This window comes from Vitis riparia, chromosome 15, assembly GCF_004353265.1.
Source record: "Vitis riparia cultivar Riparia Gloire de Montpellier isolate 1030 chromosome 15, EGFV_Vit.rip_1.0, whole genome shotgun sequence".
Lineage (NCBI taxonomy): Eukaryota > Viridiplantae > Streptophyta > Magnoliopsida > Vitales > Vitaceae > Vitis > Vitis riparia.
This window is the reverse complement of record NC_048445.1, coordinates 3,304,791-3,327,374: the sequence shown is the minus strand read 5'-3', so window position 1 is coordinate 3,327,374 and position 22,584 is coordinate 3,304,791. Positions and strand designations below refer to the sequence as shown.

General features: G+C 35.3%; 4 protein-coding genes and 1 pseudogene across 5 annotated transcripts; all 5 read left to right on the top strand.

Moving 5' to 3' along the window:
• Positions 1-38: 38 nt before the first annotated feature.
• LOC117932402 (UV-stimulated scaffold protein A homolog) lies at positions 39-3,262 on the top strand. The gene is made up of 2 exons (XM_034853647.1): positions 39-361; positions 1,142-3,262. Exons 1-2 carry the CDS (start codon positions 170-172, stop codon positions 2,900-2,902), a joined length of 1,953 nt encoding a protein of 650 aa, XP_034709538.1. The 5' UTR covers positions 39-169; the 3' UTR covers positions 2,903-3,262.
• Positions 3,263-4,305: 1,043 nt separating this feature from the next.
• Positions 4,306-6,843, top strand: LOC117932613. Its single transcript, XM_034853891.1, has 2 exons — positions 4,306-4,630; positions 6,510-6,843. The coding sequence occupies exons 1-2, from the start codon at positions 4,306-4,308 to the stop codon at positions 6,590-6,592; spliced, it is 408 nt and encodes a 135-aa protein (XP_034709782.1). The 3' UTR covers positions 6,593-6,843.
• Positions 6,844-9,145: 2,302 nt separating this feature from the next.
• LOC117931693 lies at positions 9,146-12,176 on the top strand (annotated as a pseudogene).
• A 2,647-nt stretch (positions 12,177-14,823) lies between these two features.
• Positions 14,824-16,347, top strand: LOC117931694 (E3 ubiquitin-protein ligase SINAT3-like). Its single transcript, XM_034852700.1, has 3 exons — positions 14,824-14,903; positions 15,287-15,671; positions 15,879-16,347. The coding sequence occupies exons 1-3, from the start codon at positions 14,872-14,874 to the stop codon at positions 16,179-16,181; spliced, it is 720 nt and encodes a 239-aa protein (XP_034708591.1). The 5' UTR covers positions 14,824-14,871; the 3' UTR covers positions 16,182-16,347.
• Positions 16,348-17,208: 861 nt separating this feature from the next.
• LOC117931770 lies at positions 17,209-22,509 on the top strand. Of its 2 annotated transcripts, none has more exons than XM_034852833.1 (6): positions 17,209-19,649; positions 19,945-20,591; positions 20,723-20,932; positions 21,075-21,298; positions 21,414-21,516; positions 22,159-22,509. In XM_034852833.1, exons 1-5 carry the CDS (start codon positions 17,321-17,323, stop codon positions 21,451-21,453), a joined length of 3,450 nt encoding a protein of 1,149 aa, XP_034708724.1. In that variant the 5' UTR covers positions 17,209-17,320; the 3' UTR covers positions 21,454-21,516; positions 22,159-22,509. The 2 variants fall into 2 exon arrangements, with proteins under 2 accessions (XP_034708724.1, XP_034708723.1); XM_034852832.1 differs by having other exon boundaries at positions 22,102-22,509.
• Positions 22,510-22,584: the final 75 nt, after the last annotated feature.

Below are 22,584 nucleotides of genomic sequence, written 5' to 3'. Positions count from 1 at the left end.
TTTGGACTAGACAAGGGGGTCAGCATGTGGCCCAGATGTCTCAAACTGAGGCCCAGATTGATTCATGGGCCAACCAGGCCCAAAATGTACCAAGGATGAAGCTACGGAGAGCATAAACCCGATCCAATTGACTTTGAGCACTGAGGTGTAGATTGAGAGATCGTGGACGATGGAGGAAGAGAGCGGAGGAGGGCCGAGGGTGGTGGCGATTTCGCTGATAGAGAAGGCGACGAACTCCACGGCGTCGGAGGTTGACCCGCGCCTTCTCAAATCCATCAAATCGGTGGTACGATCTTCCGATTCGGAGCTCCGAATCGCCGCCCAAACCTTAATGGACCTCATGAAGCGAGACCATGCTCAGGTTCCGTTTCTTCAATCCTTGTTTGTTATTTTTGGTATTCTTGATGTTTGGTTTCTTGAGAAAGCCGAGAAAAAGAAAGAAGAGAAACGACAGTTTTAAATTTTCTGTTCTTTGTTTTGGTTTTGAGAGATTGATTGAATCTTAGGGTTTTGTTGTGCTAGGTTTTGGTTACGAAGTTAGGTTGAATTGCATGTCGAATGAAAATTTATGCTTCGATGTAACTCAGTTGGGATTCAATCGAATTCAGAATTCCTTTGAATCCTAATTCACAATAGAGAATATGTTGTTTAAATCAATATTTCCAGATTCTAATGGGAATTCTTTGAAAAATTGACGAAGATGAAATGAAAATATGAAATGCATAAGTCACTGTTTTTTATAGTTTACGGTTATACTTGTATCATTTGGTTTTATTCATATGAATCCAACTAGTTCGAATGACATTATGGGGAGTTGAGTTGAACAAAAATAATGTGTGTTGGTTGTTATTCACTTGAGGCATTCTTGATGAGGTTATTATCCAGGTATAGAGATGACCTATTGGGTTGAATTTGTGGTGTTATTATGTGTTGAAAGATTTTCTTTTATTTGTGAACATTTTTCGGGTTGAGGGTGGGTGCTTAAGAGTAAAGACTGTTTGTTTAATAGCTCTGGGGTCGGTTTGTATTAAATTACTTCTTTTTATTTTCAGTTGTTTGTGCTCTCTCTCATAGTGATAATCTCTCATGGGAGAGAAGAATTTTGGCTGATAAAAATTGATACTTTGGATGTGTTCCGCAGGTGCGGTACCTTTCACTTCTCATAATTGATGAACTGTTCATGCGATCAAAGCTTTTCAGAACCCTCCTTGTTGTGAACTTGGATCAATTATTGAGTTTAAGTGTCGGATTTAGAAGAAATCAACCACTCCCTGCTCCTGCTGCTGTTGCATCTATTTTGCGTTCAAAGGCAATTGAATTCTTAGAGAAGTGGAACACTTCATTTGGGATTCATTACAGACAGCTCAGATTAGGGTTTGACTACTTGAAAAACACTCTTAGATTTCAATTTCCTAATCTACAAGCAAATGCTGCCCGGATTCAACAAGAGAGAAAGGAAAGGGAGATGAGGTCAAAAGAGATTTTACTGAAGAAGTTTGAAACACTGAAAGAAAAGTTTTCTTCTATTAAAGAGGAAATTCAGTTAACAATGGATGAGATAAGGGAATGTTTAGACATTGTACGTCCTAAAGATGAAAGTGTGCCGCTGGATTTCATAGAGGATGATGAAATGGAAGAGTTCTGTAGTTCTGAATTGCGGCAGATCCGTCTTGATTCATTGAAAGAAGCAGAAAAAGTTCATGAGAATAGTGATAATAAAGTGGTTTTTGATGCATTGAGGGAGCTGTACAAGGTCCTAGTGACAAGGCATTTGGTTTCAGCACAAGAATGGATCTCTGTTCTTATAAGGGTTGAAGTGGCAGATAACAGATCCAGAGACTCGATGCTGAAGGAGTTCATTGATATCCGGAATCATATCCAGTCAGTGAAGAAGAAATGTGAAGAATCAGGCTGTGTTCTTGCTAATACTATGAATGATGAGGAAGAGGATTTTTGGGAGGAGGGTAAGATAGAACTATCTGAGAGTGATAGTTTTACTGCAGCAAACAAGCAAAGTAAAGATCTTGCCAAGGCATCAACTTCCAGCAAAGCAAAAAGTGAAGCTCCTGAATGTAGTAATAAAGAGTCTAATGGCAATAAGAGGTCAGGTCGGGAAAGCAATGAAAGTGATTCAACCTCCCTGAGAAGTAAGCTTTTGGCTGAAGCTCCATTAATGAATTGGGGCTCCTTCTTGGATAACTGGGGTTCAAAGCAAGATGTTTTGGCTAACCAGAGAGGATTGGAGCTTGAAGGCCACTGGGGTAGGGTAGATTATGATGCAGTTATTCCAGCAGAAAAAATTGCAGAGTTGAACATTCAGACAACTGTTTACAAGGAAGAACGTGTCGATATCCAACCATGCCGTGCTCCATTGAGCAAAGGCGGGCTTTGTCAGAGACAAGATTTGAGAGTTTGCCCTTTTCACGGGCCCATAATACCTCGAGATGATGAAGGAAAACCAATCCATGAGAACTCTTCAACAGAAGAGATAACTCTTGATTTAGGGTCTGATTTAGTAGAGCAATTAGCAAAGCAGGCTGTTAAGAATGTTCGAGATAGAGATAAAGAAGAAACAAAGAAGAGAGAATATGATAAACAAGCATTGAAGCGTGCAAAGCTTGCAAAAGTCCGAGAACACAATGAAGCAGTCTTACGAGAAGCTGCAATGGCATCAACTTCAAGATCGGAGGCTTTTGGTGAGGATTTGGGGGCTACCAATATGGATAAACCCTTGGCCAGAAATAAGAAGCAAACTCTAGCATCCATGTTGCGCAAGAAAATAACAACAAAAGATCGGTTAGGTCAAAAACTTTTGAACACCCGGGTAAGGGATGAAACTATGAGACAGCTAACGCTGGGTGAGGATGCAAACTACAGAGAAGCCTTCCCAAATCAGTGGTAGAACTCTTTTCCCTGTTGCACCATAGGCTGGCTTTCTTGGAGGCAGGAAGTACAATGGATTCATACGCCCAGTAATGCTCAGGTGCATTTCAGGTTTATTTATTCAAACTCTCAAACCTAGAGCATGAACTTGTTGCTGTCTGCCTTCTGATAATCCATTTGCTGATTTAATGCAATCCGGGCTTGAAGAATGGTGAATGATCCAAGGGGAGCCGTCCAGTCTATAATTTTGTAAGATATTTGTTTGTATGTTACATTTTTCTTTAAATCTTTCTGATAGATTTTGTTTATTGGAGATGAATAAAGATTTAGATTGAAAGTTCTCAATAATGACTAACGAAATTCTTTGGTTCAGAATTCAGTAGGCGTCTCAAACATTTGAATTAGAATTCTTTTAATATTGGAATGATGAATACTGTTATGGTCATTGACATGTGATCTTAGAAATGAAGATTTGTTGGGATTTAACAAAATTTGTAGTTTGAAATCCATAATTTTGTCTGAATCACTACCTGGGTTGTGCTGGAGAAAATACATGGACCCCTTTCCTCCACTTTCTTCCTCCATTTTCTTGACAATCAATCAAAAAGTTAAGGTCTGATGATTCGCTGGTTTGTTGGTGCCATTCAAGTGGTACCAAATGAAAATTTCCGGGTCTTATTAGTTTATATTTTTATATTCTGATCTCATTGTTTCTACTCTCATGTACATTCAATAAATATAATAATAATAATAATAATAATATTTTACGAATAATAAAATAGAATGCTTATCTAAAGTAATATTAGATTTAAATATCTATATAAAATTATCCTTTCCTTATTTTATTTATGCTTATATTTTTTAAAAATAAATCAAATTACCTTACTTGAAGTTACCCACAATTAATTTGAAATTTAAATTATGAGAAAGAATAGAATAAACATGAGAAGCTCCTTCCACAACCACAAATATTTGGAAAAAAAAAAAAAATCCTCCTCTTTGAAAAAATAATCTTCATTTTCTAAAAGTAAACTATAATTATTATTTTAATTCTACATTTTTATCTTTAGTTTCAAAAAAAATAAAAAAAATTAATGAGGATAATTTTGTTTAAAAAAAGTAAGCCAAAAAGATAGAGATTATTCTTGAATATGCCTCTTTGACCTAGTTCATTGTACTTTTATTTATTTTTATTATTTTTATATTATAATTATATTTTTTAATACTTTGATTATTTTTTAATAATTGGGTTTAGAAATATTTTCTAAAAGATACGCTTTCCATGTCATGTTTATCCTTAAAATTTAAAAGGATTTATATACAAAGCATATCTATTATTTATATTTTCTTATCGAAAAAATACTTCATTTACTTCTTCTTCTTTTTTTTTTTTAATAAATATAAAAAATAAAATCCAAATCCATGCTCTCTTTAATTTCTTCTTCCATAAAAGCAAACTGTGAACACTCACTCAGAGAGGTACAGAGCCAAAGAATCAAATCCACAGTTTCAGTTTCTCTCTCTAGTCTCTCTAGCATTCATTGTGAGTTGGGGCGTTGCGTGAATGGAATCGGAGAAAGCAGTGAATGTGTTGCAAGTTCTGGTTGTCATCATCACCACAGGTCCTCCTTGAGGCATCATCAAAACGGCGTCGTTTCCGGGGTTCTTCGTCGCTCCCTCACCGTGGTCCTGGAGCTGCTTAAGTGCTCTGTTTGCTTCGATTTTATGTACCTCACCTATTTATCAGGTTTGCTTTTTGATCAATTTTGCTTAATGTGTTCTTCCCTTCTCTCTCAGTTTAGTTGTTTTTCTTACGTTAGTCTTTTGACTTTGTCTAAAAGGAAACCACAAAATTTCCCGGGAAATTTTTTTTCGTCCAAACAAATAGGGTTGTTCTGGTTTTTTTTTTTTTCTTGGATTTTATAGAAATTGTAATGTTGGGTTTTGTTAGGTGTGAATGTTCTTTCTCTTTTTATTTTTGGTGGTGGTTGATTGCTGGGGAGGGTTTTGGATTTTTTTTGCCTGAGCTGCACTGGTACCGAATTGAAGTTGTACATTGGATTAAAATTTTTTTAGATGATTTTATTTATTGGATTTTATTTTTTTTGTTTTTGGTTAAGTTGGATTGAATTGGAGTCAGAAAAAATAAGGTGAATTTGTGGGATAAAGGAGATTTATGAGTTAAAAAAATGATTCTGGTTAGAATTTGAGTTATTTAGGCTCTGAACTTTTATGGCTTTTGAGGTAGATTTTCTCCTGAGTTTATTGATTGAATTCTCTTCTTTTTTCACGTGGTTTCTTGGTTTCATTTTGGATGTGAAGTTGTTGGGGAAACTTAAGAATAACTCCACTGTATGATAAATTTGTTAAGAGTCCAATCCTATATCTTTCTGGCAAAAGGCACTAAATTTGTATTGCCAACTGGATTTTAGAACTGCCTCTCCCTATTCCTGGCCCCTGAGGCCTGTAGTAATTGATTGACAATACCAGTTCTCTTGCTCAGTTCCTTGGTTGTTGAGAAAGAGGCATGGTTATAGAAGAGCATACACCTAGCTCTAGGCATCAAGCACTTGGATCTCTTGGTATGAGTATGACAAGGCTCTGAGTTTGAGAATTCGTGATGCCAATCTTACAAGTGAGATGAAACCGTAAAAGGGTTTGTCTCACATACCTTTTTATCGCACACGGAGGTGTTACACTAGAATAAGTTTCTGCCTATTCAATTCCAAATACTACACCTTGCAACGCCTTACAAAAACTAGGTTGTCATGCGCATAGATGATATCTGACACTCCTTTGATCAGGGACAATATGATAAAGTAGAAGGTCTAAAGGGAAGGTCATTGGAATTACAGAGAGAAGAGTAGACAACATACTAATGATGGTGTTGGATTGTAGAAACAGAGGTGTCGGGATATCAGTATTAAAGAGGAGGGACTATCAATAGGCCTTGAAACTGATGGATTTAGGAGGCGGACTTTTGGTGCATGCGTAACCTTGTATAAGAAAAAACTAAATGTGACTGTTGTATGATCAAAATTGAATTGTTTTGTCATTTGAAAGCTGTGTTTGGGAGATGAAGAATTTGGAGCTACTTGGCACTTGCTAGTTCCTTTTTTTAACACAGCAATCTTGAGAGGGAGTGACAGTATTGGAAACTTTGGAATGTTGGTCCTTTGAGAGATCATAGGAGAGTGAACTGGAAACAGATTCTTCATGCTTTTTGCTCGAAATGAAAGTTGCTTTTGTGTTTTGCCACTTCTGGTATATTACTCTTCTGTCATAAATATGGTGGTATGCATCTAAAGGTGCCTACTTGCTCTGTTATTAGTAGTCTGCAGGAGGTTATATTCCAGCCCTGGGGTTTGAACACCCCTTTTCATCTTTCTTCCATTTTTTTTCCATCTTTAAAAAAATGATTATATTATCCTTGGTCTTTTCTTTTATTGGCATCCTCTACTTTTGAGATAAAGAGTGATTTTGATCATGAATGCCTTAAATCAGTATGGTGCCTAAATGTCCCTTCCAGTTTTACAGATATGTAAATAATATCTTCTTGCTCATCTTGGAAACCCAAAATCTTTTATTTTTGGTTGAGCTTTGAAACAAAGCTCCCATTCCTGCAGTGCCACAATGGACACACACTCTGTTGAAGCTGCAAAGCAAGGGCACTCAGCAAATGTCCCAGTTGTATGCAGCAGCTTGGTGAAAGGTGTCTTGCACTGGAGAAGATGGCCAGGTCACTTGAACTGCATTGCAAGTATGAGGAGTTTGGATGCCCTGAGATCATCCCTGACTACACCAAGTGCATACATGAAGACTGTGTAACTTCCGGCCATACAGCTGTCCATGTTCTGGATGGGAGTGCTCTGTTGTTGGGATATTCCGTTCCCTGTTTCTCACCTGACAGATAGTACTGATTTCATGTCTTATACCTAGACATAGACTCTCTTTTTATAAATCCACAAGTCAAATTAATTTTTAAATTGGTATTTCTCAATGTCCATGTGGTATGAACTTTCTTTTTTTTTTTTGGAATTATTTTGATAGGGATTTACTTTGAAGATTTTTTTTTTTAAAAATAAATTATTTTTACTAGGACCCTCCATTTTTTACTGGAATTTTTTTTTTTAAATAGTCAGATAATTTATAAACAAGCATGTATATTAAGAACTTTTTGTAATAAATAAAAAATAAATAATATTAAGAATAGAAAATAGAGAAAACCGTAAAAATAAAATAGGAATATTTGGTTAGAAGGGTTAAAATACGTTGTATTGAATACAATGTAAAGATTTATTTACTAAAATGAGTTTGTAATTGTAAATTCACTAAAATGCTCCATTTATTAATTAATAGAAATATTTGGGCCAAAAAAAAGAAGATAATTCTCGTATTTGGAATAATAATATTTGCTTACTCAAAAGTGTAAATATAACTTCAACTTTGATATTTTTTTATGTATTTTATTTTTAATTTTTAAATTTTTTTATTTTGTTGTTAATGTCAATTAATAAAATTTTTATTCAATTTTGTACTGCACGGTCTCATTGGTTTTAAAAACCGGATCGGACCGGTCGGTCCAACCGGTTTGACCATCGCCCGGTCACCAGTCCGGTCCGGTTCGGCCATTTGAGCCGGGGCCTTTAAACCGGAGCCGGATCGCCGGAACTGTGGTCGTACTGATAAATCGGATGACCCGACCGGTTTATGGTGAACAGAACGGTTCTCCTCCCCCATCCAACGTTTCATCAGCCCGGCTCAGCGCCGCCGCCCCGCAATGCCCCCAACCAGATTTTTTCCCCTCCAAAACCCTTTCTTCTTCCTCGCCCTTCCCCACCTAGATTTTTTCCTTTTTCCGGTGCCCCCAAAACCCTTCCTTCTACCCCTCCCTTCCCTACCTAGATTTTTTCCCTTTCCTTTGTGCTTCCACCTAGATTTTTGACATTTTCCGTGCCCCAAAGCCCTTCCTTTTTGGCCGCCCTTTTTGACCGCCAAGATTTTTATTTATTTTATTTTATATTTATTATTTTTTTACTCCATGATTTTTAAAACTTGTGATTTTAATTAAAATGAATGAAAATAATAAATATTATAATTTTAAATAAATTTATGATTATAAAATAAGTTTTTGATTTAAAATTTCAAATTTTAAATTAAAATTCTGATTTTAATTTAAATTTCTAATTTGAAACTAATTTTATGATTTTTCAAATAAAATGTTAATTTTTAAATAATATATAATTTATTATTATTATTATTATTATTATAAATATTTTAAATTTTAATAATATATATAAATTATATATTTATGACGTAAATTCGACCATCCCCTGAACCGTGGACTAGAAATGAATCGTTGACCATCAATCTGACCTGTGAACTGTGGACTGGAAATGAATCGTGAACACATTGGTCAATTGAATAAAATATATCTATGTTATAAAATAAGATAAGATGATAATATAAAAGGATAATATAATTTTCATATTTTAAAAAATATCCGCTTAATCTTAGGATAATATAATTTTTAATATTTTTAAAAATATTTTTTATATTTATTATTTTATTTTTAATCATTTTATATATTTGTATAATTAATTTTTAAAATAATCTTTTAAAAAATAAGTGAAAATAGTAAAAAATAATTAAAAAAGAAAGTAGAAAATAATTTTTCATTGTTAAATATATTTTCTTGTTTTTTTAGAAAATAGAAAATTGTTTTAGAAAACAATTATCAAATCGGTTATTAATTTTATATTTTTATTTTTCAATAAAAAATTTGGTATGGTGTATTTTGCAAAAAAAAAAAAAGAAATTAAATAGTTATATTTTAAAAAACATGGAGGTTGCTCTATTGGATACGTAGGAAAAAAAAATATTATATGTATATATGTATTATGTTTTTAAAAGATAGCGACTATTTTTTAATTTGATCTAATTTATTGTATTTCTTATTATTTTAATATTATAATTATATTTTTTATAGTTTGATTTTTTTTAAATATTTATACAATATCTTTCTAAATTAATTTTAAAAATATTTTATAAAAGATACACTTAAGTCTTAACTAACACAGAAATATCATGTTTATCATTAAAATACAAAAGGATTTATAAACAATTTATATTTTCTTATTGTAAAAGGATTTCTACTCAATAAGAATGGTAACTATAGACTTATTCCTATTTCAAGTATTGGTTTGTTCTTCTATAAATAAGAACTGAACAACTCTCACGAGGTGAATCAAATCAAGAGAGAAAAAGGGAAAAAAACCAATCTCTCCACAGTTTCAGTCTCTCTCTAGTCTCTGTAGAATTGGGGCGTTGGGGGAATGGCAAACCGCGTCGCAGATCTTCACTCCCTAACCAAGTTCCAGGAGATGCTCGAGTGCCCCGTTTGCTTCGACTTTATGCAGTCTCCAATTCATCAGGTTTGCTTTTTGATCGATTTTGCTTAATGTGTTCTTCTTTTCTCTCTAAGTTTAGTTGTTTTTCTTTGACTTTATTTAAAAGGAAAATAGAAATTTTCTTGAGAAAATTTTTTAACAGGGTCTTTTTGGGCTTTTTCTCTGCTTTTATATAAATTGTAATGTAGGGTTTGATTAGGTGTGTACGGTCTTTCTCTTTTTACTTTTTGGTGGTGGTTGATTGCTGGGGAGGTTTTGGATTTTATTTTATATCAAATTGAAGTTGTGCATTAAAATATTTTTAGATGATTTTATTATTTGGATTTGGTTAGAAGAAACAAGGTGAATTTGTGGGGTAAAGGATATTTATGAGTAAAAAAATATGATTCTGGTGAGGATTTGAGTTTTTTAGGCTCTGAATTTTGATAGGATTGATTGCTTGAAAACTTTTCTCCCTTTTGAGGAAGATTTTCTCCTGAGTTTGTTGATTGAACTCGCTTCTTTTTCCACGTAGTTTCTTGGTTGCATGAAGTTGGTGATGAAACTTACGAATAACTTCCATGCATGCATGATAAATTGTTAAGAGTCCAATCCTAAATCTTTCTGGCAAAAGGCACTAAATTTGTATTGCCAACTGGGTTTTAGAACTGCCTCTCCCTATCCCGGTCCCTTGGGACCTGTAGTAATTGATTGACATTACCGGTTTGCTTCCTTGCTCAGTTCCTTGGTTGTCAAGAAAGAGGAACGGTTCTAGAAGAGCATACGCCTACCTCTATGCGTCAAGCACTTGGATCTCTTGGTATGAGTATGACAAGGCTCTTGAGTTTGAGAATTCGCGATGCCAATCTTACAAGTGAGATAAAGTCGTAAAAGGGTTTGTCTCACGTACCTTTTTATTGCACACAGAGGTGTGACAGTAAAATGAGTTTCTGCCTATTTAATTCCAAATACTACACCTTGCAATGCCTTACAAAAACTAGGTGATATCTGAAACTCCTTTGATCAGGGAAAATATGATGAAGTAGAAGGTGTAAAGGGAAGGTCATTGGAATTACAGAGAGAGGCGTAGATGACATACTAATGGTGTAGAAACAGAGAAGATGTTGGGATTGCAGTGCCAAAGAGAAGCGGCTATCAATAGGCCTTGGAACAGATGGATCTAGGAGGCAGACTTTTGGTGCATGCATAACTTTGTATCAGAAAAACTAAATGTGACTGTTGCATGATCAAAATTGAATTGTTTTGTCATTTGAAAGCTGTGTTTGGGAGGTGAAGAATTTGGAGCTACTTGGCACTTGCTAGTGCCTTTTTTGACACACCAATCTTCAGAGGGAGTGACAGGATTGGAAACTTTGGAATGTGGGTCCTTTGGGAGATCATAGGGGAGAGTGAAGTGGAAACAGATTCTTCATGCTTTTTGCTCAAAATAAAATTTGCTTCTGTGTTTTGCCATTTCTTGTATATCACTCTTTTGTCATAAATATGGTGTTATGTATCTGAATAAGGAGCCTGCTTGCTCTGTTATTTGCGCCTCTGGGGAGTTATCCCAGGCCTGGTTCGATTGTTTCCTTGGACTTTGAACACCCCTTTTCATCTTTCTTCCATTTTTTTGTCTTTAAAAACATGGTTATATTATTGTTGGTCTTTTCTTTTATTTGCATCCTCCAGTTTTGATGATAGAGTGATTTTGATCATGAATGCCTTGAATCGGTATAGTGCCTAAATGTCCCTTCCAGTTTTATAGATATGTAAATGATGCCTTCTTGTTTGTCTAGGAAACCAAAAGTTTTTGTTTTTTGTTGATGTTTGAAACAAAGCTTTTGTTCTTGCAGTGCCACAAAGGACACACACTCTGTTCAAGCTGTAAAGCAAGGGTACTCAACAAATGTCCCACTTGTAGGCAGCAGCTCGGTGATATAAGGTGTCTAGCTCTGGAGAAGATGGCCGAAGCACTTGAACTGCATTGCAAGTATGAGGAGTTTGGATGCTCTGAGATCATCCCTTACCACACCAAGCTCATGCATGAAGACTCGTGTAACTTCCGGCCATACAGCTGCCCATGGTATGGATGTCCGTGCTCTGCTGTTGGGGATATTCCACTCCTTGTTTCTCACCTGACAGATTATCACAAGGCAGTCATGCTCTATGGCTGCAAGTTCGAACTTGAATTTTTGATAGAAGATCTCTATAAATGCCAAAGCTACAAATGGGATGTAACTGTAAGTACTTTTTTTACATTGCCATAAATTTAGATTCATAAAACGTAACCTTTAGATAAGCAACTTGGCACCATACATTAAGAGAGTGATGCCAAAAACAGTGCATACATGATTCACAGGCTACTGAAAAACAGTCCCAGTAGGATAACATGGTTGGTTGTTGGATTATGGCAAATAACGGAACTTTCTCTTTTGCCTTTTCAGATCATCAATTGTTTTGACAAACACTTCTGTCTCCATGCTGAAGCCTTCCTTATAGGGTCGACTCCCGTTTACATGGCATTCCTCAGCCTGATAGGCAACCAAGCAGAGGCCGGCAACTACAGCTACAGCCTGGAGATAGGTGGAAATGGGCGGAAGCTTACTTTTGAGGGCATCCCACAAAGCATTAGAGAGAGTAAGAGGAGTAGCTTGGAGAGTGCGGACAACCTCATTGTGCTGGGAGGCATGGCGTTTTCCTTAGGAGGGGAGACGAGAATGCCCATGCTTCGGGTTACAGGTCGGATATGGAAAGCCCAGATTCCAGGATAAAACTGGTTGATTGATTGATACAAGGGTTTTTGAGATTCATCCCTCTGTAATTTATGTTTTTTTCACTCTGTAAAGAAAGACGAAGAATCATGAACAGAATATGAAACAACTGATTGTGTAGATTCGTGGATTGAATTAATCCATTCAGTGACACATGATATAAAAATTGTTGATTTTACAAATATTTATATTATTTTTTTTCCTATAGAACTGATTTCATGTCTTATACCTAGACCTAGACTCTCTTTTTATAAATCCACAAGTCAAATTAATTTTTAAATTGGTATTTCTCAATGTCCTTGTGGTATGAATTTTTCATTATTATTATTTTTTTGGAATTATTTTGATAGGGATTTACTTTGAAGATTTTTTTTTTAAAATAAATTATTTTTACTAGGACCCTCCGTTTTTCACTGGATTATTTTTTAAAATAGTCAGATAATTTATACACTTTCCATGTATATTAAGAACTTTTTGTAATAAATAAAAAATAAATAATATCAAGAATAGAAAATAGAGAAAATCCTAAAAATAAAATAGGAATATTTGGTTAGAAGGGTTAAAATAAGTTGTATTGAATACAATGTAAAGATTTATTTACTAAAATGAATTTGTAATTGTAAATTCACTCAAATGCTCCATTTATTAATTAATAGAAATATTTGGGCCAAAAAAAAGAAGATAATTCTCGTATTTGGAATAATAATATTCACTTATTCAAAAGTGTAAATATAACTTCAACTTAGATATTTTTATGTATTTTAATTTTAATTGTATTTTAACTTTTAAAATTTTTTATTTTGTTGTTAATGTCAATTAATAAATTTTTTATTCAATTTTGTCAAAAAAAAGTACGAGTGAACTTATATAATATAAGATATAATATCATTATTAACTAAAAGATTAGAAAGATTTTATTCATCCCTTGAGGATCCTAGAGAATTTTTGTATCTCATATTATATAATAAAAAATTTATAATATATTTATTTGTAAAAGAGTTTTAACAAATTAGAATAATAAATTAATTTTGGAAAATTTTATTTAATATTATCAAGTAAAATGGTCAATTCAAGAAATAATTATTGTGACTTATGAAAAATTATAATATTTTTAAATTTTTTTAAATGGATGAAAATAAAACTGATTTATAAAAATTGAAATCCTTTTTTCTATATTTTTTTAAATTAGTGAAGAAAGAATACCTACTTTTTCCTATATATTATATCTTTGAATGTCATAGATATAATTCATTGTATTTTCTATTATAATTATATTTTTTATAGTTTGATTTTTTTTTAAATATATATATATATATATATATATATATAATAATTTCTAAATTGATTTTAAAATAATTTTTAAAAGATGCACTTAACTAACATTGTAATAGCATATTTATGGTTAAAATACAAAAGGATTTATAAACAAGTATATCTATTATTTATATTTTCTTATAGTAAAAAGATTTCTATTCAATATGATCTGATTATCTTAGATTTCATTTAGAATTTAGAAATTAGAAACATATTATAAACTTTTTTTAATAAATAAAAAGTAAATAATATTGAGAATAGAAAGTAAAAAAATTAAAAATAATAAAAATAAAAAACCAAAAAAACATCTAAATCAATTAAGGAAAGCTTACCTCCTAGTTACAGAAATAGTAACTAACACTATTCAAGTATTCATCTCTGGATCTTCTACAAATAAGAACTGAGCGACACTCAGGAATTGGGGCGTTGGTGAATTCTCTGGCGGTGAATGGGAAACTGCGTTGTTCCCGGAGATCTTCACTCCCTAACCATCTTCGAGGAGCTGCTCAAGTGCTCCGTTTGTTTTGAATATATGAACCGTCCTATTTATCAGGTGCGTTTGTTCTTTCCCTTTTCATTTTTGGTGGTGGTTGGTTGCTGGGAAGGTTTTGGATTTTTTTTTTTCCTGAGATGCACGGATACCAAATTGAAGTTGTCGATTGGATTAAAAATTTTTAGATGATTTTATTTATTGCATTTTTTTTTTGGTTGAGTTGGATTGAATTGGATTTGGTTTTTGCCACTAAATTTGTATTGCCAACTGGGTTTTAGAACAGCCTCTCCCTATCCCTGGCCCCTGGGGCTTGTGGTAATTGATTGACAATACTGGTTCTCTTCCTTGCCCAGTTCCTTGGTTGTCAAGAAAGAGGAACGGTTATAGAAGAGCATACGCCTACCTCTATGCATCAAGCACTTGGATCTCTTGGTATGAGTATGGCAAGGCTTTGAGTTTGAGAATTCGTGATGCCTTACATGCCTTTTTATTGCACACAGAGGTGTTACACTATATTGAGTTTCTGCCTATTTAATTCCAAAGACTACACCTTGCAATGCCTCACACAAACTAAGTGATATCTGAAACTCCTTTGATCAGGGAAAATATGATAAAGTAGAAGGTCTAAAGGAAGGTCATTGGAATTACAGAGAGAGGAGAGTAGATGACATACTAATGGTGCAGAAACAGAGAAAGGTGTTGGGATTGCATTACCAAAGAGAAGAGACTATCAATAGGCCTCGGAACAGATGGATTTAGGAGGCGGACTTCTGGTGCATGCGTAACTTTGTATCAGAAAAACTAAATGTGACTGTTGCACGATCAAATTTGAATAGTTTTGTCATTTGAAAGCTGTGTTTGGGAGATGAAGAATTTGGAGCTACTTGGCACCTGCTAGTGCCTTTATTAACACACCAATCTTTCAGAGGGAGTGACAGTATTGGAAACTTTGGAACGTTGGTCCTTTGGGAGATCATAGGAGAGTGAAGTGGAAACAGATTCTTCGTGCTTTTTGCTCGAAATGAAATTTACTTCCGTGTCTTGCCATTTCTGGTATATCACTCTTCTGTCATAAATATGGTGTTATGTATCTGAATAAGGTGCCTACTTGCTCTGTTATTAGCGCCTGTGCGAGGTTATCCCAGGCCTGGTTTGATTGCTTCCCTGGAGCTTGAACATCCCCTTTTTATCTTTCTTCCATTTTTTTGTGTCTTTTGAAAATGGTTATATCTCCTTTGGTCTTTTCTTTTATCCGCATCCTCCACTTTTGATGATAGAGTGATTTTGATCATGAATGCCTTGAATCGGTATATTGCCTAGATGTCCCTTCCAGTTTTATAGATATGTAAATGATGTCTTCTTGTTTGTCTAGGAATAGGAAACCCCAAAGTTTTTGTTTTTCGTTGATGTTTGAAACAAAGTTTTTGTTCCTGCAGTGCCACAATGGACACACTCTGTTCAAGCTGTAAAGCAAGGATACTCAACAAATGTCCCAATTGTAGGCAGCAGCTCGGTGATATAAGGTGTCTAGCTCTGGAGAAGATGGCCGAATCACTTCAACTGCATTGTAAGTATGAGGAGTTTGGATGCCCTGAGATCATCCCTTACTACGCCAAGCTCATGCATGAAGACTCGTGTAACTTCCGGCCGTACAGCTGCCCATGGCCTGGATTGCCGTGCTCTGCTGTTGGGGATATTCCATTCCTTGTTTCTCACCTGACAGATTATCACAAGGCAGTCATGTTCAATGGCTGCGACTTCGAGCTTAGATTTTTAATTGAAGATCTCCGTAAACACTCAGGCTGCAGATGGATAGCAGTTGTAAGTACTTTTTTTTACATTGCCATAAATTTAGATTCAGAAAACATGACCTTAAGATAAACACCTTGGCACCATACATTAAGAGAGTGATGCCAAAAACACTGCATACACGATTCACAGGTTTGCTGAAAAACAGTCCCAATATGATAACATGGTTGGTTGTTGGATTATGGCAAATAACTGAATTTTTTCTTTTGCCTTTTTCAGATCATCAATTGTTATGGCAAATACTTCTGTGTTCATACTGAAGCCTCCTTTTCAGCGTCGACTCCCATTTGCGTGGTATTCCTCAGCCTGATGGGCAACCAAGCAGAGGCCTGCAACTACAGCTACAGCCTGGAGATAGGGGAAAATGGGCGGAAGCTTACTTTTGAGGGCATCCCACGAAGCATTAGAGAGAGTGAGAGGAGGAGTTTGGAGAGTGCGGACAGCCTCATTGTGCTGGGAAGCATGGTGCATTCCTTAGAGGGGAGACGAGAGAGCCAAAACTTGAAATTACAGGTGGGATAAGGAAATCCCAGATTCCAGTGTGTGCATGTGTGGATAAAACTGGTTGATCGATTGATATGAGATTCTTCCCTCTGTAGTTTATCTTTCTTTCCACTCTGTAAACAAAGACGAAGAAGACGAGCAGAACACGAAAGAATTGGTTGGGTAGATTCGTGGATTGAATTAATGCATCCCCACATACATGATATAAAAATTCTTGATTTTACAAATGTTTATATATTTTTTTTTCCTTTAGTACTGATTTCATGTCTTATAAGTAAGAGTCTTTTTCTTATTTGCAATACACTTTCTCATCCTTGTTGGAATAAAATAGGGACTCTCAAAAGTGATATTTATGCTAAAAGGATAATATAATTTTCACATTTTAAAAAACATCCTCTTGAAATGGTTTTTGAAAACAATTCTAAAAATAACTTGTGAGAACAATTTTTAACAATTATTTTATAATATTTTGTGGGATAAAATTCTATTTGAAAATCTTAAAATATTTTTAATCAACTTTTAATATTTTTAAAGATAATTTTTATGCCTATTGATTGTTAAAAAATAGTACTTAAAAAATAAGTGAAAACGGTAAAAAATAATTAAAAGTTTCTTTGAAAATATTGTATTTTATTTAATATTCTTGAAAACAGAAAACAAAAAATAATTTTTTTGTTATCAAACGTGTTTTATTTATTTATTTATTTTAGAGAACAAAAAATTGTTCTAAAAAATAAGTATCTATTAATTTGATATTTTTATTTTTCAATAAAAAAAATTTGATAAAGAGTATTTTGCTAAAAAATATTAAATAATTATATTTTGTATTTTTGAAACATGGAGGTTGCTCTCTTGGATACGTGACTGTTTTATTCATTCCAGTGAAATAAGCCATTAAAAAAGAAAGAAAGAAAGAAATCCATCGTCTAGGTGCAGTCCAAAACGTTGCGTTTTGACATGTAACGGCGTCGTTTAATATACGACGTCAGTGGGTGTTTATCTTGTCCCTGAACAAAGGGTTTATGAGGGGTTTTTTGCCCCTTTTTCTCAAGCGTATTCGCAAAGAAAAGGATGATTCTCTTCTTAACCTTTGTTACAGGATCCTTCCTGTGAATCATAGATAGCTTCATTTCCAAAAATTTCTCTGCCATTCGTCCATGGAGCTTCTCACTTCCCCTTTCTTAAACCGCCCTCAGTTTCTGTCTAGGGTTTCGTTTTCTTCTTCCAGAACTGCAAATAAGAAGAATTCATTCGAATTCAAAATACCCCACTTCAAATCTCCTCTGTGTTTCCCATTTTTCGCTAATTCACCCTTCTCTAACGCAAAGAAATTGGAAATTTCCGCTCATTTCCGCCGGCCTTCCAATCGTCGAAACTCGCTTAGGAAAAAGCTCGTTGGTGATCAACAGGTGCGTCACAATCCAATTTCAAATAACCCACATTCTGATTTTCAAAACCCAAGTAGTAGTTTAAATGATACAGAAAGTTTTCGAGAAATTTTGAATTATGACAGTGTAAAAGAGAATCACACTGCGGAAGAATCGAAATCCAAAGTTCTGGGTGAATCTGTTTTGTTGAATGAGCTGGAGAATTGGGTTGATCAGTACAGGAAAGATGCTGAGTACTGGGGTATTGGGTCGGGTCCCATTTTTACAATTTTCGAGGATTCAGATGGTAATGTTGAAAGGGTTGTTGTTGGTGAGAATGAGATTCTAAGAAGAAGTGGGCATGGAGAACTTGAGGATTTATCACAAGTGAATTTGAAAATTTCGTATGCAAAGTCTTTGGCTAGAGAGATGGAGAGTGGGAAAAATGTGATTCCAAGGAACAGTTCGATAGCTAAGTTTGTAGTTTCAGGTGAAAAATCGAGTATTGTGAATGTAATTCGGAATGTTACTCTTCCACCGGAATTGTCCAAGAAGTTATCGAGAGTTGGGTTTTCAGTGTTATGCGGATTTGTTGTTGTTTGGGCAGTGAAAAAAATTTTCACTACTGGAAATAGGAAGGTGGAATTCACAAGTCTGGAGGAGGAAATGATGAGGAGAAAGATCAAGTCCAGAATGGGGAAAGAAGAGGTGGAAAATGTTAGTGTAGAAGTCGTTCAACCTTCCCCTGAGCTGCCTATGGTGTCCACTGAAAGGCCTAAGCTTGATCAGCAAGAACTCATGAGTGGCATTTTGAGAATGAAAGATGACTTGGCATCAAAGGATTTTGATGGTAAAATTCAGGAAATCAGAGAAATGGCCAGGCGAGCCCGGGAAATCGAGGGAGAAGATCCTTCACTTGTTGATGGAGATGGAGAGGAAAATCAGATAGTGATTGAGGAATTGTCTGATGAGGCTGAAGTGATCGAACAGCATACAGAAGAAGATGCGAGTTTTCTAAACAATCTTTCGAAAGGAGCTCCCATGCAAGCAATGGGCATTAATGGAACTGTAAAGCAATCATCTCTAGGTGAAAAGGAAAGAGATGATCTTGGATTATCTAGTGAACCTTCTCCAAAGAATAAGGATATGCAAACTCTAACTGCTTTAAGTGGTCCATATGACAGGCAAAGCACTACACAGGATCTAGAAGATAGTGAAAATACTTCTGACTCTCCGGACGCAATAGAAGCAATCCAGTCCACTGATAGTCATTACGGTCAAACAAGCATGCCAAAGAAAGGTTCTACCAGTAAAATACCAAGGGTCATAATGTCTGTGAAGGAAGCTAGGGATTACCTCTCTAAGAAGCAAGACAAACAAGAGCTCCAAGTTAGAGTCGCACAAGAAAGCCATGATGATTTAAGGCTATTGAATGGTAAAGCATCGGTCAATAATTCAAGCTATGGATTGGACATGAACGATAATGTGTTTGAACATTCCATTGTACGTGGAACATCAGATTTCACACCTGCTGCCAATGCTAGTGATGAAGGTAATACTGATTTAGAGCTATCTATTGATAAAGCATTGATGAGCGATACAAGCCATGGACTGGATAATGATGATAATGGCCCTGAAGATGCTGAGGAAGAAGTTGGAGTGGTTAATCTTCAAGCATTGAGAGGTTCCATGGATCATGAAGGCGATGACAGCTTTCCAGAGACAGGACCATCTGTGATTAAGGAGAACTGGATGGAGAAAAATTTTCACCAATTGGAGCCAGTGGTTAAGAAGATTGGAACAGGCTTTAGAGAAAATTACATGGTTGTTAGGGAGAAAGTAAATCAAGAGTTAAATATGAGTTTGGAGGTACCAGAGCTTGACTCTGGTGAAGACCACAGTGAACTTGAGTGGATGAAAGATGATAATCTTAGAGAAATTGTTTTTCAAGTTCGGGAAAATGAGTTAGCAGGGCTTGATCCATTTTATTCAATGGATGATGAAGATAAAGCTGCATTCTTCAAGGGTCTTGAGAGGAAAGTCGAGAAGGAGAATGAGAAGCTGTTGAATTTGCATGGGTGGATCCATTCAAACGTCGAAAACATTGATTATGGAACAGGTAGTTCTTTTTACTGGGATTCCCCTCATATTTTCTTAACATGGAATGAACATATTTTAACTTATTTTAAAATACACTTACATGTATATTGAAACCCTACACTGAGATCCACCGAGTTTATATTGGTTTCTTTAGAATTGTTAAAATTTTCCAGATGGCCAACATTGCATACTGCTGAATAAGCATCAGTTTCTTACATTTCGAATAGCTCAAATATAAATTTACTTAACAAAACCTAGAACTTCAAATTTTTGAAAGCTTCGGTTGCTGATAGGGTCTCTTGCTTTTGGTCTAGATGGTATTAGTTTGTATGATCCACCAGAGAAAATTATACCACGCTGGAAAGGTCCACCCATAGAGAAAGACCCTGAGTTCCTCAATAATTTTGTGGAGCAAAGGAAGGTGTTTTTTGCTGAAAATGCAGGAAGCCATTACCCTATGAAGAATGATGAACAAGTTTCTCATCAAGAATCAAAAGAATCTCCCCCACATGAAAGCCCTTCCACTTCTGGTGCAGTCTTTGATCCAAAGAAGAAATTTCATGATGGGGCCTCAAGAAGATCGAAGACAGTTATAGAGAGTAGTGACGGTTCCATTAAAGCTAGCAAAAAATCAGGAAAGGAGTATTGGCAACACACAAAGAAATGGTCTCGTGGGTTTTTGGAATCATATAATGCAGAGACAGACCCAGAAGTTAAATCTGCCATGAAGGATATAGGGAAGGACCTAGATCGATGGATCACTGATAAAGAAATACAGGAATCAGCTGATCTGATTACCAAAATGCGTGAAAGAAATAAAAAGCTCATGGAAAAGAGGCTTGAGAAGCTCAAAAGAGAGATGGAATTGTTTGGACCACAAGCTGTAGTTAGCAAGTACCGCGAGTATGGAGACGAGAAGGAAGAGGATTACCTATGGTGGTTAGATGTTCCCTTTGTACTGGTAAGTTTTGTAAATACCCATCTTCCTTCCTCTGTTATCTTGATCAGATTCTTCCAATTTTTAGCCTATCTTCCTCATCAAGGGTGTAAAAATTACTGAAGAAAATCTTTATCTTCTGCCCATTCTTCCAGTGCATTGAACTATACACAACTGAAAATGAGGAACATAAAGTAGGGTTTTATTCATTGGAGATGGCTGCAGACCTTGAATTGGAACCAAAGCAGTATCATGTGATTGCTTTTGAAGACCCTGGCGATTGCAAGAATCTTTGCTATATCATACAAGCTCATATGGATATGCTTGGAAATGGCCATGCCTTTGTTGTCGCAAGACCGCCCAAGGTAGGCTATCTTTTTTTCAGTCTTTTATTCACAGTTTTCAGTGAAGAGGAAATTTTGTTGATTGTTTTGTTGTTCTAAGATGAAGTGAATTCAGAGGTGAAGCCCTGTTATTCCTCTTATTAACTGTCTAAAACCTCTGCAGGATGCTTTTCAGGAAGCCAAAGGAAATGGTTTCAGTGTAACCGTGATTAGAAAAGGGCAGCTACAGCTCAATGTGGACCAAACATTGGAAGAGGTGGAGGAACAAATCATCGAGATTGGAAGCAAAATATACCATGATAAGATCACGCAAGAACGCTCTGTAGATATAAGCGCATTGATGAAGGGGGTGTTTGGTCCCATCAACCCAACCAAGCCTTCTAAGAGGTAATTTCTGTACCTTGTTGAAGCAACTTTGGCCAGATTCTGCAGTTTCATTGCTCTCAAAATAGTTTGGATGCTTCAGTCTGTCTAATTAAATTCCTTCCGTTTTTTTTTCCAGAAGAAGATTGAAGCGGAGACGGAAGAAGCCTACCAAATGAGGAAGGCTGCTCCTACCTTAGAGCATTACCAGGAGAGACAATGATGGACCCCTTCCATTATAGGTATTGCCCCTTCATTTTGACATTTCTCACTTTTGAGTGTCTTTGGCTGTGTTGGGCACTGTTTTCTAAGAGTAGTTTTTTTTTTTTTCAGAACAAAAAGAATTTAAAAACATATTTGATTAACAATTGTTCTCAAAACATTATGTTTTCTAGTAACATATTTTAATTGTTTTAAACTGTTTCTAAAAACTGTTTTAAAAAATAATTATACCGAAGAATAATTTAAAATATAAAACTATAAATAAAAATTATTTTTAAGAAATTTTTTAGAAATATAAAAAACAGATTAAAACCATTTCCACATTAGATTCAAAAATTGTTTTTTGAGAACTGTTGCTGAAAATGTTCCCAAATAGACCCTATCCCTTTTTGTTTTTGCACCCATATAGAAACCTACCTGAGTAACATTGCCAAAACTGACTTGCGCCTTCTTGATCCTCGTAGGCACGGTCTTACTTCCAATAAAATTTTAATCATGTTCCCAACAAGATCGGGAGCCAGAAACCACCACCCTGTTGAATGTTTGCCCTAAATCTTTTAGGAGGCTAGATGCCAACAACTCAGAAAGATTTTGATTTTGTGCAGGCGTCTTGCCCTCCCGGACCTTAAAAGAGAGCTTTAACGGGGTGTCCCTGTTTGCAGTCCCGCACAAATCATGCAGCTGGCTCAGTTGTATGTCCTCACCGGTTTTGCTGGCTCCTCCGGGCATGCAAGAGCAGAAGACCAAGAAATGAAGTTTATCTCATCAAATTCATAGAGTCCTTGTCCTGTTCCACCTGCGAAGTTTTATTTGTGGGTGTACAGAATTCCCAATGCTTCCCTCGAGATGCCAAGATAATTTTAGAAAGTAGGATTTTAGCAAAATGCCTGATATGTTGAGGGTTATATTACAAATTTATTTCAATTCCTAAGTAGGATTGTCCAATTGCTCGGTATTATAATAAAATTGGAGCCCTAACTATCTATCAATTCACCATTATTTTGCCCTAAAAAGAGATCATAGGGACCATAAATTAAGGTTCATATCAGGATGAGTCATAACTTCGAAAAGATAAAGAACTCGGGGAA

Bases quoted from the DNA above. Each gene is read 5' to 3' on its own strand.
- LOC117932402 (XM_034853647.1), top strand. From the start codon at position 170: ATGGAGGAAGAGAGCGGAGGAGGGCCGAGGGTGGTGGCGATTTCGCTG. The intron at 362-1,141 runs GTTCCGTTTCTT...TGTGTTCCGCAG, and splicing joins TGAAGCGAGACCATGCTCAG to GTGCGGTACCTTTCACTTCT.
- LOC117932613 (XM_034853891.1), top strand. From the start codon at position 4,306: ATGCTCTCTTTAATTTCTTCTTCCATAAAAGCAAACTGTGAACACTCA. The intron at 4,631-6,509 runs GTTTGCTTTTTG...CCATTCCTGCAG, and splicing joins GTACCTCACCTATTTATCAG to TGCCACAATGGACACACACT.
- LOC117931694 (XM_034852700.1), top strand. From the start codon at position 14,872: ATGAAATTTACTTCCGTGTCTTGCCATTTCTG. The intron at 14,904-15,286 runs GTATATCACTCT...TTGTTCCTGCAG, and splicing joins TCCGTGTCTTGCCATTTCTG to TGCCACAATGGACACACTCT. The intron at 15,672-15,878 runs GTAAGTACTTTT...TGCCTTTTTCAG, and splicing joins GCTGCAGATGGATAGCAGTT to ATCATCAATTGTTATGGCAA.
- LOC117931770 (XM_034852833.1), top strand. From the start codon at position 17,321: ATGGAGCTTCTCACTTCCCCTTTCTTAAACCGCCCTCAGTTTCTGTCT. The intron at 19,650-19,944 runs GTAGTTCTTTTT...CTTTTGGTCTAG, and splicing joins AAACATTGATTATGGAACAG to ATGGTATTAGTTTGTATGAT. The intron at 20,592-20,722 runs GTAAGTTTTGTA...CCATTCTTCCAG, and splicing joins TAGATGTTCCCTTTGTACTG to TGCATTGAACTATACACAAC.